The following is a 15737-nucleotide window of genomic DNA, read 5'->3' as shown; positions in this document are numbered from 1 at the left end:
CCTGCTTGTGTGCCGCGAGATCGAGTGTGTAAAGCCGCGCATAATGATATTATTGTTTTTGTCTGGCTGCTAAGCCGATTATTCCCGGCAGGAAGGGGCGGCCGTAAAAAATGGAATATTATTATCATAAGCACCGCGACGGAAAAGAAAATGTCTGCCGCGCGGCTGGCTGGAGCTTATAAATATTCCCATGATATATAATAATATTGTTTGGAAAGCGGGCAAATTTGATATAGAGTAGAGTGCTGGGACTCGCTTTGAAAAGAGCTCTGACGAGAGTGACAGCATGAGAATGAGATTTAACTGCCTCTCATAGGAATGAAAAGATAGTCTCCATTATGCTCCAGATTTCATTTTTCTGCCATTCCCTTTGTCTAATCCGTCAAAGGGGAAAAGTGCATATGCACGAATTTTTTTGCCTGCTCTCTCCAAGGGCAGTTGGTGACAAGCGGATAATACGCGCGCGGCAAACAGGTTTTGTGCAAGTACCCCGACGAGTAATAAGCCGCCTGCGTCGTTATGCGTGCGTGTTATTACACGAAAATCGAATATAAAATCCATTCATGCGGATGCCCTATTACACCACGCATTATGATTTCCGAAACGGCGAGCTCCGCTTTGTGAGTGTGTGTGTGTAAGTATGATGGCCGCCGAGCCAAGGGTCTGCGCTTGCTGCTGCAGGAACAACAAACATGCTACTTATTTTATGTGTATGCGTTGTGTATTTCTTCCAGGGTTTGTATATGTGACTTTCATTAGGCCGAATTCACACAAACAAATCTCCAGCACAGTCTTAATTGAACGGCAGACGCTTCTGCTTCTGGCATCCAACAACAATAACAAGCACAGTTTTGATTCGCTGAAATTACAGCGTAAACTCTGCCGTTTACAGCGTGCTGAAAATAATTTACAGTCCTGACACAATTTTATGCTATGAATTTCCTTCTTTTATGACTATACTTGTTACTTTTGCTGGCTTCTGTTGGACAAATCAATCAAATCGTGTACTAATATTTATTCCATCCGAGCAGACGTATCACTCAGCAATCCATCCTGCTGCCATGCGTCGGAGATTTTATTATTCTTTCTTCTTTGAGCGTTTCATTGTGAGCCGGCGTATTATAGCTTGCTCGAAAGTGGTGCATTTGCGGCGCACATGCTGCAAACGCGTGCGTTTCAGATGCCCGACTGAGATGCCAGATTGTGTTTCAAAAATGTTTCAATTAGCGCAGGATCTGAGCTTTATTTCTGTTGGACTGAGCAGTGGAAAGAAGAAAAACTTAATGATCTCAAGAAAATTGTTATTCCTGTGGTGCAGTGCGCCTTATGGAGCAAGTACGTTCACTTTTGACATGTGAGCCAATCTTTTGGTTTGACTGAAGCTGAAATCACTTTGAAAGCCATCGAAACAAGCACTTATTCGCGTTTCAGGGAGCGCTTTCCCCATTATGGCAGGCAGCATCAAACGGCGCGCATAGTCAGCCACTTGACAGCCGCTGACCCTTTAATGTTCAAAGAGTTGAAAGGTTCTCATGCAAATGCATGTGTGTTTACAGAGAGGAACACCGCGCGCATTCATACATTCACACTGGCAGCGAATCTCTATTTTCTGGTGTAGTGCACATAAAATATACCTATACAGGCGCGCGTTTACATACTTCGCAACATAAACACATCCTGCCGCGCGCAATTTGAAAGTCTACACGGCTCGTGATTCGATAATAATAATTCTGAAGCGGAGGAAGCGCTCGTTTCTTTCGGGGCTGCATAATGTGAGTTTGCGGATAGAAAGGCAGTCACGAAGATGTTATATATCCAGGCGCATAAATTACGTCATTGCGCGCGTAGGCAGCCGGGAAGCGAGAGGTGAATGATAAATTTGATGCAAATTTCATTTGCGGCTGGCTGATCCGGCCCAATCATGTGCCCTGTAATAATAATTCAATCTCGCGTGGGGGCGGGCGGCACAATCGATTTTATCACCGCCAACGACCAGGAAAAGCAGCTGCCTTTAATATAATGATAACCCGGCAGCCATCGCACAGGCTTTCTCATGTGAAATTTTTATTTTTATGGCCACGGATGATGTGCCCAATAAAACAATAAAATGCACCGATTGAAATCCGCGCGCGCGCGCTCTACGGCGGCAACGAATTGCAATAAATGAGAAATTATTCAATTTATCTGAGTGGAGCATCGCGTTCGGCGCGATTGTTGGAACAAAATGCGCCCATTCATGACTTATTCTCAAGGGTTGAGCTCATATGTGTTATTACACGCTTTTCGCTCCGCAAATTGCCGCTCCATCAGATAAGTCTGCGGCTGTTTTCGCCGTCCGCTGGCTCGATTTCGCTCAAGCGTGCGTTCGCACTGCAGCTTTCCGCGTCTCTGCTGAGGCGAAAGGGTTGACCCTCTCACCACGCGTTTCAGTAGTGGCGGATTTCTGCCGCCGGGCAGCTGCCCTTCCAATCAGCATTAAAGGGCAAGTCTTTGCGTGCGAAATAATTTTGTGACAATATGGTTTACTGTTTACCTTTGCACATTTAACTGTATTGTTCAGAAGCTAGAGTAAATGCATTTTACAATGGAAATGATCCAAAAATGGCAATTTGTCCGAAGATTTTTTGTATGTGTTACATATTTAGTGTGTCCAAAATTAATTTCATTACATTTAATTTTTGAACCATCAAACTGTTCCTGTCCTTTTAACCAAAAATTGATCAAAGAGCAATTTGATTTATCGCTTCCCTCCCTGACATACATCGAGTGACCACCAGTTCAAATCCAATAATAATCAAAACGGCCAGATGCGCACTCTTGAATAAGGAGAATGTGACGTTAATTACTAACTTAAATGTAGCAGCTGCAGTGGAAGTAAAATGCATCGCCACCCACCCACTGGACACAATATCATCAGTTGACATATATATTCGATTTTTGGCCCATTATTTCCGACTTTGGCTGCTGCCAATGCGTCTAACGGATGAAAAGTGGCGTTTATTGTTTAATCTGATGGTCACCTCTTTGAGGCTTGATCGTTTAGATTTATGTGACCGCGCGCCGCGCACACCTTTCCTTATTATCGCCTTTCCGACTCTATTATGTTCACAGATGTCCACTTTCCCGGCCGCATTTGGGGTGATTTCGCACAATAATAATATCGAAATTTTTCATGTTCGGAGCGGGAGTTTGGTCATTGTGCGTTTATTGTATTTACTTAAATGCGAGGGTGGCACCCTTTGTACGTGGGTGTAATAAGGTCAAGCATCTGTCTCTGTCGCCCCTTTTGTGACGAGCGTCCAGCAGCGAACGGCGCTTGATTGACCCGCACTCTCCCTCGACACTGCGTAAGCCTCAGCTGGACACTTCTGCACGTGCTGACCAGCAGCATGAATTTATCAAATTTTCATAGCAAATGGTCAACTAGGGATTCTATATGATTCATTTGACTAAAGTATTGTTTTGCAGAAATTAGATTCAACGCTCAAGTTTTACTTGCAAAAGGAAGTTTTATTTTAAATAATTAAACCAGATCTAAAAACCACCTCAGGAGCAATATTTTGATGTCAGTGTAAATAATAATAATTATTGAAGCACAGTAAGTTCAGATAATTTGTACAAAACTCTGTAAAGATGTTTCCAAGCATAAAAATTATTTATTGAAAACACAATTTGATTTATATTTTTTCATAACTTTATTTTTAAACCAGGCGGCAAAGATAAAAAATGTTGCTGCGTTGATCTGGTTCATTTAAATTTCTTCACAATTCAGAAACGATTTCGAATTTAGCAGCTGAAGTAAATTGAAGAAATGTTCGTGGGTGGAGCTTTTTCCATTACTTGGAATGATAGAGAAATGGAACATGTTTACTGTCTGGCATTATGGCTTAGGTCTGATGTGTGAGTGTTATTTTCTGCTTGCACATCACGCTGAACTCATTTTGCCAAAGACTCCCAGTGGCTTCTTTATTTGTTATGAGCCGCGCGTTGACTTCCTATATTCATTCTCGTTATTGATGATATGGAGGCTGACTGACCCGGCGAGCACTCAACTATTAGGCCGCCGCGGCACTGCCGCTCATCACGCAGCAATATTATTATATGTTGCTTATTTTGGCACGAGACTGTCCGCAGTCACGCTCTTCGGAAAGGGCAAAAAGTCCCCTAAAAAGCAGTGCAGCTTTTCTGCTGAGTCTATTCCGGTTACTGCCCTCCTGCGCCAAAGCTTAATTAACCTCCGGGGCCTAATTAATGAGGACAATCAGTTCTTTGCGTCAATCGTCCAAGTGGGAGTTCAATTCTTTTACTGACGGAGGATATATAAAATCCTCTGAACGTGACGAGTAAGATTTTCCTGATTCTGATTTCGTAAATCATTTGAATTCAAGGAAGAAAGAGTGTTTAATTACAGGGAAGTATTATTTTAAGTAAGTGCAACTGACCCATCATGGCGATTAGAAATCGTGCGAATTTAGCAGGTCATTCTGTTAATAAGCACTTCAACGAATACAAATATTAAATATCTGTGTCAATTTTTGTTACGCTTTTAAATTTTAAACTGCAAGGTAAATAAAATCACAATTAACATCCTTGTTGAACTGAACAGTGTTGAGAAAAATCTTGATAATTTTATGGGAGTTTGATGCCCACTTTGATCACTTGCAGACTATAATTTCCACATTCTGATTAAGACGTTATTCGGATCAGCCTCCACCCAGCTCGAGTTGCACTGCAATAAGTATCGATTGCTCGGCAGCAGTTGACAATCACACAGAATCAGAGTAAGTATGTAGAAAACAGTTTCTTGCCGCCCGCATTCTGCGCTCCTCTCTGGCTGTGGTGACAAATGATGCATCGGAGCAGCGAGGGCTGGCGAATGACAAATGACTCGAGATTAATGGCCAGAAACAAAAGGAAATCACCACGATGGATATTTATTTGCACCAAGAGAGAAACGCAAGACGAAAGAGTTGAGCGCGGTGGCAGCCATTTTGGAATATGATTTCACGGTGTGCGCGCCAGTTGCAAAAATATAAAATAACAAAGCCGCTGGTTGGCTGGAAGCAGCGGAAAAAAGGTCGCGATGTGTGTGCAGAAAAAGTTTGGTCAACCGCGAGGAGCGGTGGGTTTTTTGCCTGAGAAATCAAAGGTTGCTGCGCACAGAAATCAATATGTACGCGCGCCGCGGAGACAATAAAATAATATTCAAGCTGCTCCCCTCCGAATAACAACAATAGCTGCTTGGGCGTATAAAATACTAGTGTATGAGCTGGAGAAGAAGCGGGGAATATAAGGAACACGCCATACATCTCCAGCGTTTTTGAATCGGCCTCCCATGGCAGCGAGCACGAAATATTCTGCGCCGTGTGCGAATAATACACGCTGCCATAAGTTTTAAAAGTACACAGCGCGCGGTTTGTTGCTGAGAGAGAGAGAAAAGTGCCAAGCCGGCCGCAGCAGCATAAAATAAAACACTGCATATGGTATTAATCCTTGACAAGTTGGCCCGACCGGCGAACCGAACGACGAGCCGGCTATTATAATATACATACACACAACACAGACATATTAGAAGCGCATTAATAAAAAATTAGCCGGCGTGCGAGGATAATAAATCGCGGGGCACAATCAAATCACGACCAATGCAGCCGCCGTGGCTATTATATTTCCGACCGGTGTGTATGTGTATGCGAATTAAGCGGCTAGGAATATAAACTAAATCCGGCCGCCGACAGCCATGGGAGAGGTAATTATGCAGAGAAATCCACGTGCGTATTATATGTTTTCTCACAATAAAATGAGCTCTCGTCCCACGGAAAATGGCTCTCGCTGTGCATTAAATGTTAAACAATCCGGTGCGTAAATTCTAATTTAAAGCGAGAATAAATGAACGACACAAACTGTAAATTAATTGTTCTTCTTTCAAAGTCAATTTCTTTAATTGAAAATACATTTCATCCATCCGTTATTGTTTCGCCTACAGTTAGAAGAAATTTCAATTTGTCATGCACGTCTATAAGCCGCTGCGGGGAATTTCCGGCGCTGTCACCAACGTAATGGATTGTTCGCAAATCGAAAAATTGATAAAAAGAGTAAACTGCATGCTCAGCTTTTTATACGACAGAACGTTTTCCCACAGGATAATTTATTTTTGAAGTATATTTGACACAAAGTCCGTTTGCGAAACAACAATACAAGGAAAACGCATAGAAGTGACTAAAGAGGATACTCACTTATTGCACCCAATATGCTGGTACCAGGTTCTGAAAGCACACAAATTATCGGCGTTAGAACAAGTTTTGACAGTCATTGCGTAGAATGATATTATTAATTAAATTCTGAGCAAGCTGAAAGTGGGTGTACACGAGGTTGATAAACTGCTTCATAATTTCAGGGTTCATTGAGGTGTTGATTTTTTTTATTTTAAAAATTTACGGTATATCACATGCAGGTGCTTTTTTGCATTGCAAAGTCATATGAAGAATTAAAATCAATATTTTTCGCTGCACGCACTTTTGGCCGTATACGTAACGAGAATCGATACTAATTTTCAGGAAGCAGGCGAGTAATTCCCAAGCCGAGAGGTGGCACGTGATAATCAACAGGAAAATGATCATGGCACCACGCGGGGCAATAAAGTGGTCTGTTTGATTATTATATTATTATTTCAGGGCCGCACTTACAATGCAACAACCAACATTCGATGCCCCGGGGATGCATTCGAGATATATGAGTTAATATAATGTATATGGAGCAGGCGGAGAAAATATACGGCCTGGCCAGTCAGTCATAACAAAAAGTAAGGGTGCAATCTCGTGCTCCAGAGATGGATATACAGTATGCTCTCTATATACCTTGATACGAGCCACGAGGGTTATGGTCGGCCGTATATCTCGCGTATTACGGCCCCCACAAATCTTGCTGCTCATAAATTCATAATATCTGCGCGCAAATCAATCGATGATCACGTACCATAACTGAAATGTAGTACACACATCAAACTGCTCTGCGCACCTCAAAGGTATTAAAGAATATTACAGTACGTCCGAGCAAATGCAGCTGTGACCATCAATTTTTCATCGCGAACCTTTTTATTGCTTTTAATGCATCTCTTAAAGATTTTGATCGAATGGTGAAAATTATAGGCTCTTTTTAAGTTAATTAATTGGATTGAAATTTATTTTGATATTTTCTCAAATTAACAAATTTGTACAAGTTTTCATTTGGTGACTTATTCTGCTGTGCATAATAGTAATATATGCATATATGAGGGGATTGCTTTAAAAAATTATAACATTGTCGGAATTTTTTATATCGATCTTGCAGGAGCAAGGAGGGATTGCACTGAGTTGAGAGAGCAATCTGTCTTAAAATGATACGAAAAAATTTGGAAATTTTTAAATCTCCAAAAATTTGCTGCCGCTCAAAAATTTCAACCAGCCCATTGACGACAGGAGATTATTTTTTGAGAACCATTTCCCTCTTAATTTAAACCGGACATATTTTTTAACAAAGTGCTTAACTGAAGTTATTTTGCAGGTCGTAATGGCATTTCCGCAATTTAACGAATTTGTACGAGTGTCAGAGTGTCAAGCCAATGGTGACTAATTCTGCCGCTGTGCAGATGGAAATATCATTATGGAGGGTTGGTCTGCGGGGCTAAACTCGGTTCTCACCCCGTGCGCCTCGCAACAACTAATTTCCTTTATTAAAGGCAGGCGCGAGTGTGCGAAGTGCGCCCGGCGTGCAGCTTGCCGTTGGATGAATATATGGCCGTGTCTATTTTTGGCCCGCGCGACGGGCGCACCCCCGATGTTCAAACTGGCATGTCTTTAATAATAATAAAGAGAGTGAACTATGACTTTATAGTGACTTGGGGGGCTGTAAAAGCTTCTGCTCGTAGTCAACCTAGCTACGAAAGTGGTCTTTTGCATCGCCCGCCAAATTATGGTCGCCAAGGACAAACATTTTGGCAGCCAATTAAAATGAAAATATTTTCATAAGGGGCCGGCGTAAAGTTATGTTTTTATATGCGGACGCCTCGGCGCGGATGCGACCACACCTTGAAATATTGAAAGCTTTTATGGTTATCTTTTTTTAGCCGCGCGTCTCGTAAAAACGGCCGATAATGTATTATTCCCTGCGCCCGCTGATATCTCTTCATCAGGCGAATAAGAGACACGTCATAAGGAGGGCAGCAGAGCTCATAACTCGTCTGCGTGAATGGCGAGTGAATGCAGCCGGCCCCTACCAAGGTCCATCTGCCGTCTGAACCCCCGCAAGTGTCCTCGTCATTTTAATTTATGATTTTGATAACTCAATTGAATGGAGCTTGTGTTTTAATTCAATTAATTAATCGACACTGGGAACTTGCCGCAATTTTATTGCCTTTCTCTTTTCTGGCAATTTTACTAATTGAACACGCGTCTCTTTTGAATGGGCGTCTAGACTTCTAAATTCCCTTTAAAATATGGCACTTGCTATATGAATTCTTAAAACAATCATTGTTCGTGCAACCGATCTTATTTGTATTTTCCTTTGGATAAGGGAAAATCGTAATATTGGTGGTAAATGAAAGAAACCATTATGAAAGTTGGAGGTCAGTTGAGACGTCAATATGATAAATGATCTCACAGTCAGTTTGAAGTCTGTTCCCACGTTAATTTTAACTGCTGAAACATGTCAATGAATTTAACCATATAATATTGAACCCCCAAAAGCATGAATGGATTTCAAAACATACATTTGTAAGTATCACGCTGGTCTTTAGATATCTTCTAATGCTTTAATAACTGCATTTTTGTACGGCAAAAGATTTCATTTCTGTGCACGCCACAAAAGAAACTATTACTATTACGAAGAATGAGAATGAAGTTTCCCATAACATTTCAATGACACAAAATCCTGGTAAAAATTTGAGGCAAGACAAATTTTATTTAAGTTTAACTTTCAACTGTAGAGCAGAAGGGGTTTAGTGGGAATTCTACTTCTGCAGGAGTTTCATTACTAAACACTACAACGCGCAACATAAAGCACTGAATTTCATTAGCACAAAAAAATAATTAAATCGGGTAGCATGAATTATGGGTTCGCCCGTATGTACGTGCAGTCAGCCGCAGCGATCAGCTGACGAAAAATAAATTATTGCATTCGAAACGCAGCGGCTGCTCACTGGATCTAAAATTATTTTCCATCTGGAACACGACGCAGGCGAGAGAGCAGGTGCAATTGCGATATGATATTGTTGTTATACACATGCATAACGCACTAACCGGGCCTCGTGCGCATATGTAAATTAGCTCTGCTGTTGAGAGAAGAGCCCCGGAGGGCAAAATCAATTAGTATAAGCTTTTAAATATGGTGCGTCAGCCGCCAGCAGGTAGTGCTCTTCGCGCTTTCAAGGGCTTTTTAGCTCCATCTGACTGACTTTGAGCAGTTATCATTTTCACCCCCCTTGTAAACCTTTTGCAGGGGCGAGCGAATTGATATATCTCATGCCTTCCATGAATAAACGGCTGTGCCCTTTTCATGAAATTTCGGTACTCGTTATTCTGCTTTTATGTAATAGAGAAATCTCATCAAGACTTGTAAGTTATAAAGCTTCGAATGCAAATAGATTACTTTAATTGTCCTTCTCACTAAAATACGAAAGAAGAGGCTAAATAATTATGTTGCCTGTCAAAGTGTCTTTGAATGGTATCTTTCTATATACAAAAGAGATGCAAATATTGAACCATAATCATAGCATCCATCAGAAAATTTCTAGACTTCTTTTTAATGTTCTGTACCAATGAATGGAATTAAATTTATTTTATGTATTATGTTAAATTTACACGTCAATATGACATTTAAAACATGAATGGTGTATAGCTAAAAGTTGATGGCAAGTTTCGCAAGTTTCAGTTTCAAGGCAACCATAGTACATGTTACAGGCTTGCGAAGGCTGTAGAGGAGTGGCTTGTTTGATTTATTAGCGTTAAGATTTCGCACAATCTTTCCAAATATAATAAATTTCTGCAAGAGAGTAAACGTTGCGCTGCATATATAAATTAATTACCAAACAGCAAACGACGTACGCTAATGTGCGCGGCACGCCACATTAAAATTTTCAATTTAAATATTTGCCACAGTCATTCCTGTTGATTTAAAATCAAGACTGCTGCACCAAGAGTCAAATGTTTTTTAATTGATTAAATCTCTGGTTTTTTTGTCATTTCGCGAGCAGCCAATTAATCAAAGGAAACATTGAGCAGCGTTTAAAACAACCTTCTGTTGTTTTGCTTGGAAAACCAGCAGAAATCTTTTGCAATTAATCCGTTTGCAGATTCTCGCGTTTCGCAACCGACAGAGCAGTAGCTTTTGCCAAATAACAAAGTTTAAGCTCTCTCTCTTTATCTCCCTCCCCCCTCTCTCTCTCGCTTTATTATTATGCGCGAGCGTGAATAAAACGCAAAGTGGAGCGCCAAGACAAATGGGAATAATTATTTCTAATTTATTATCAACAAATTTAAATCTCGCCAGCAAGTTCACACAGCATAATTTTTATTAGGGTAAAGAGCGGATCCACCAGCAGGAAATTATTCATCACGGCTGTTAAACAAAAAGATATCTGGCTCGCCGTGAAAAAGAGCACGCTTGCGGAAGACGTTCAATAAGTTAGGAAGCAGCGAAAAGTAAAAACAGACAGAAAAAAATAGAACAATTTGTCTGAAAAACTTAACTCTTTTCAATATTCCTCTCTTTGAAAAGGCTTGTTTGCAAGTGTAGAATATATTCAGATGAAGTGTCAGTCGAAACAATGGTTAGTTAAAACCGTCTTGCCTAAAAAAATTAGATGCCATGAATCAAGCGAATCTGCATATTCAGCCGTGAGCTATATTCACAGAGCGAGAAACAGTCGCATTTGTATATACAAACAAATTCGTGCATTTCTCGTGCACACAAGAGCAAGCGATAAGGATCTGGCACACACCACCCACGGCATATAGAGCAATGATAACCGTTTTAGCGCGGGCAGCCGGTGTTATTTACGGCTCGGCGAATTATCATAACAATAAAAATGATTAACACGATAAAGTAAAGGCGTCAAAACTCGAGTTATGCTGCGCGCCGCCCTGTCAGATATGTTTAATTTAGCACTTCCTTCCTTTCCCGCTGACTCGGCTATAGCTAATTACACACATGCACCGTGCAAAGGGCTTTCACAGAGAGCCAAGGCGCAAGATGCCTGCTTGCAGATAAGACGCGACCGAAAAGCATTCATTCAACGCGCCGAGGGAGGATCGCAGGCCATAAATTTCGGCCTCTTTAAATGAAACATCAAAATTTTGTGACTGCTCGCTGGGCCAGGTGAGCGTGAAATTAAAAATTAGTCTGCGCCTATTATGCAAATGTGCTGATAAGATGTTTTTGCCACGCCGCTCTTTGGTGTGAGGGAAACCTATCAAACAATATTTCACGCTCCACTGACCGCTAACTTCCCCAGACCCCTCGTTGGAGCCAAATCGCGAGTGCCAATTTTTGTAGGGATGCTCGCTCACCAGATCAAATTTCAAAAGAGCTAAAATTCTTAATTGAATGATATTTCTCTTCCAGCGGAAAACGCTTCGCAATAGAAGCATTCAGTTTAATGAAGGCCATAAAATAATTCATACAGAGCGGAAAGTTGCTCCCCCAAAAGGAAACTTTCTTTTCCTCCCTGCAAGAAAGTTTGCATTCCAAAAAGCAGCCGGGCAAAAAAGCGATGACTCAATTTTTCATCCGGAGAGCCGACTTAATAAGTAAATTACGTCGCCGGGTTAAATGGGCCGCACGGAAAGCAAACCATTTATCATATTGGGAGAGATAGAGAGGAGAAACCGGAGCAGCGAGCGGAGATGAAAATTCATATCTGCGCCGGCTGGCTGCTCATTTAGCGTGCTCGGCGCTCATCTCTTCTCGGCGATGTTATATTATGCGTAATTGGCCATCCCCTACAGGGCTGGTGGCACGCGAGATTCGACTTCATTTCGCTGCCGGCTCCTTTTAAGCGCTTGGATTCACTCCATTACGATTATAAAGCGGCAGCATCCTTCTATGGGCACATCAGCGCGCGCTTTACCCAACGAACGTGCAGCGCAGGGGCGAATTATTATTAAGGAAATCATGGAACTTTCCAAGCAAGAGCCAAACGCCCGTGAAAGCAGCAATTTGCCCCGGTGTTTTCAACGAGAGGGCCTTACGAATTTGAATTTAATGGATTCAAGCAAGTTGCTAATGGATAAGGAATATTGCTCGAGTCTTGCGAAAGTCGGAGTGCAGTAGAGGGTCGAAATAATCAGTCTTTAAATGACAGTATAAAATGTGGAAAATACTATAAATGCATGAAAAAATACTGCCATTTTAAATGCTAAAATTTTTAAAAGCTCGTCATTTGAAATGCCCTTGATTTTTACAAGACACGTGGACTCCAATATTTTAACTGAGTCAACTTATCTCGCAGGTAACCTTTATAGTCACATTTTTTTAATGAAACATAATATTGCAAGCAGTGAAAACGCGTAAAATTTTAAGCTTATTTTGCTTCCCTTTGAAGAGCGACGTGGCTGGGGTAACACGTGTTTGAAACTGCCCCATTAAATATTTGCATTTTTTGCCTCAGCTGCACGCCCGCTCGAAATAAAAGAAGCCAGAATATTTACGTTAGGCATGCACATCTCTGTGCTGCGTGTTCTCTTTATAAAAATATATATGAGTGTGCTCTCGCTTTCCCTGTGTTCACATACACACGTAATGCTGCTTCTGACACGTTTTTTACAGGGTGCACAGTCAAATATTGTTTCAACGTGCGGTATAACTGCACATATATGTAGCTGTAGTAGGGAAGGATCAGCGTTATGCCGACTTTTATTCATCCCAAGGTGGATAAAAAGACAAAAATGCTGCTTAAAAACAAAAGAACTTGTTACACTATACACACCAAGGGTGAATGATGTAAACATTGTATAAAAAACTACCGAAAACTCTGAAAAAGGAAATGATTGTTTCTATTTTTAAAACCTTATTATTTTTACTTTTCAGACGTTAGCTTTTGGATGAATAAAAAAATTCCATGTGTCTTTTCCTTTTTTAAAATAATTATTTTTTAAGACTTTCCAAACTCCTAGAAAACTAAAGAATTTTTACATAAATAGAATTTTCCCACGGAATTGTGCAGCTCAAATCTTCGCTGTAGGCGAACCTATTAAACCCAACCTAAAGGGTGCTCCATAGCCCAATTCAGTCAGTTATAAAATGACTCATTCAAAATTTTAAGCATCTGGCGTAAAAAGAGAGTCGCGTGTTCGCGTGCTTTACCAGACTCTATTATCGGCTTCACCTACGGCTATGGAGCCAACATATAAAGGAATAGAAAGCGATGAGGATGGTCCAGAAAGGCTGCGGGGACCCGTGAATAATTTTAATTTATGGGCACGCAAGCGCGGGTGAGAAATTCTTTGAATAAATGCCTAGAATGGTTTGAAGGATCAAGGTTGAATATCGGGAGGAAAATAGGAAATAGGGGAAAGGTGTAACTCTTGGAAGGCGTTAAGATTTCAGGTATATACAGTGGAAAATTGAACCAAACCAAGGTGTTAATAAATATTGACAAATAATAAGTTTTCTAATTTCTAAATTAACGGTGGATGAGAGAAATGGGAATTAATTTTTATTTAAAATTTGTGATTTTCAACATTTTGATGAAAGGATTTATAAATAAAGCTCATGAGACATGATGCAAATCAAAGGAGAAATTGGTCAATCCAGTAAACCATATGAACTGCGAAAGTTTGCTTGAAAGGTGTTTTTGTGGCGAGTGGACATTCAAAAAGTGGTTACATTGGAAAAGCCTACACTATGCGCGCGTGTCACCTTGCTATAATATGCTGCGTTCCAAAGCGAGAGAGCGGTTCTTTTTAATTGGCTAATAAATCCATCAATATTTGCGTGATTTATCTCGAAAAATGAGGCCAGCGAAGAAATGATTTTAAAATAAGCTGACGGTGGCGAGGAAAAAATTAAAAGGCCATTTTTCAGCGGAGTATAGAGAAAAAAGTGAGCGGGCTTCTTGTGAAGTCTTCTTTTCTTCTCGGGAGTTCAAGTTATGAGACTCATTAAAATATGTCACTCTTGAAGTGATACTTAATGACAGGGAACGGCTCGTAGGTATACATAACGCAGACAACGCTTGCCTCTGTTGTTGTCTCAGATGATGAACAATGATGAAAGGTGTTTATAACGCTGTCATAAAGAGCACAGACGTCTTTGTCTCATTTCATAAAGAATTATTTTATCTCGCGACAGCGCTGCTCATTTGGCCACCACTGTTTTATTTTTGAAGCAGATAAATTATACACAAGCGCTCTCAACGCCGTCTGGCCCGCGAGAAGGAAATTATTATTATATTTTTTGATGTGCGCGCCTCGCTTTTTGCCTTTTTTACACGTCTCCTCACTAGACAGATTAGTAAGAGCTGGATAAAATCTAAAAATAAAATCCAAAGACATCAGATTTGTAGAATGCTATGGTTTTGAGTGCAATTTCGCAGAATAATCTTATTGTAATGTCTAACGCTGCGGCGTCAATTATTGTATTTGTTAGCTGCAACGAAAATTTAGGATATTGTAAAAAATCCTATATTGCGAATTGCTCGTTCAATCTTAATCAAGTTAAGTAAAAATGTACTGAACATAATTTGTTCCATTATCAGGTAAAAAAATTACAAGCTTGAGGTATTTATTTATATCCATGACAAATTACTGATATTTCCAAGATACATTAATCCTACTTTTCCAAGACAAAAGAGACTGCGGAGTTTGACATTCTTTAAGAAACAAGCAACGATCTCGTCTTTCACCTTATTACTCATGCATCCACACTGTATATAAATAAAGGACCATCATCTCACGCGTCCATAATTCACAGTGAGCAAATTAGCCCTTTTGGCTGTGGTGAGGCGAAATAGCCGAAAAATATCTCGCGCGAGTCAGTAGGGCAGGGGGAGTGGGAAAAATGCGCGAGTTTTGGCCGCGTTCCCTCATCATCATCGTTAAATAATGCCAGTAAGTGGCGGAGGAAAACAATTGCCGGGGCTGCTTCTTTTGTGCTCTATTTTCGCATACGCACGCATAACATCGCGCGGATGTATAATGGCATCGCATGTCCCCCGAAGATTCCTTCGCTCTGCACAAACCAAAAAATCTTGGCACATTCGTTTTATTATATAAATAAATATCGTGATACACTTTCGCATTTTATATGTGTTTGTGTAGCAGCGTGTTGCGCGACTCGGCGGCGTCTCGAGGGCACATCTGCTGTCTGATCAGCGCCGCTATTGTCTCTGCGAAATGACACAAAAGCCCCTCTTCAGCTCTCATCCCATTACCATGCTGCTGCGTGTATTAGCTGCTTTTTGCGCTTTTTGGCGCCGCGCTTGTCGCCAAATTTCGTTATTTCAGCTACAGAAACTGGTTATTGATGGGACGAGAAGCGCGCCGACGTTCCTCCGCGATGGCTTTTTTGGCTGTTTGCAATGAAATTTCAAACATTTTGACTTGATGTCCGCAATATAAGCTTTTAATAATGCAATTTTGAATAGTTCGTCTGCGGTGCGGTTTTAAAAGCCTGGAGCGATGGCACTTAAATCATCCTGGAACGCTTTGGGAATGCGGAGAGTATATTGAAGTAAAAGATTTAATAGAAAGAAAGCTAATTTGTTG

The 15737-nt window shown here is 40.9% G+C and overlaps 1 protein-coding gene across 8 annotated transcripts in view; it reads right to left on the bottom strand.

The window, feature by feature from the left end:
* LOC135948156 (sal-like protein 1) overlaps positions 1-15737 on the bottom strand; it is a 66962-nt gene that overhangs the window by 31728 nt on the left and 19497 nt on the right. For all 8 annotated transcript variants that reach the window (XR_010575781.1, XM_065497274.1, XM_065497267.1 and 5 more), the window contains exon 2: positions 6234-6263. Coding sequence is in view for 7 of the 8 variants with exons in the window: in XM_065497274.1 (XP_065353346.1) it covers positions 6234-6263 (30 nt within the window). In the remaining variant the exon portion in view is untranslated. The remainder of the gene's footprint in view (positions 1-6233; positions 6264-15737) is intronic.

This window comes from Cloeon dipterum, chromosome 1, assembly GCF_949628265.1.
Source record: "Cloeon dipterum chromosome 1, ieCloDipt1.1, whole genome shotgun sequence".
Lineage (NCBI taxonomy): Eukaryota > Metazoa > Arthropoda > Insecta > Ephemeroptera > Baetidae > Cloeon > Cloeon dipterum.
The sequence above is the reverse complement of the archived record's forward strand: the minus strand, read 5'-3'. Positions and strand labels throughout refer to the sequence as shown.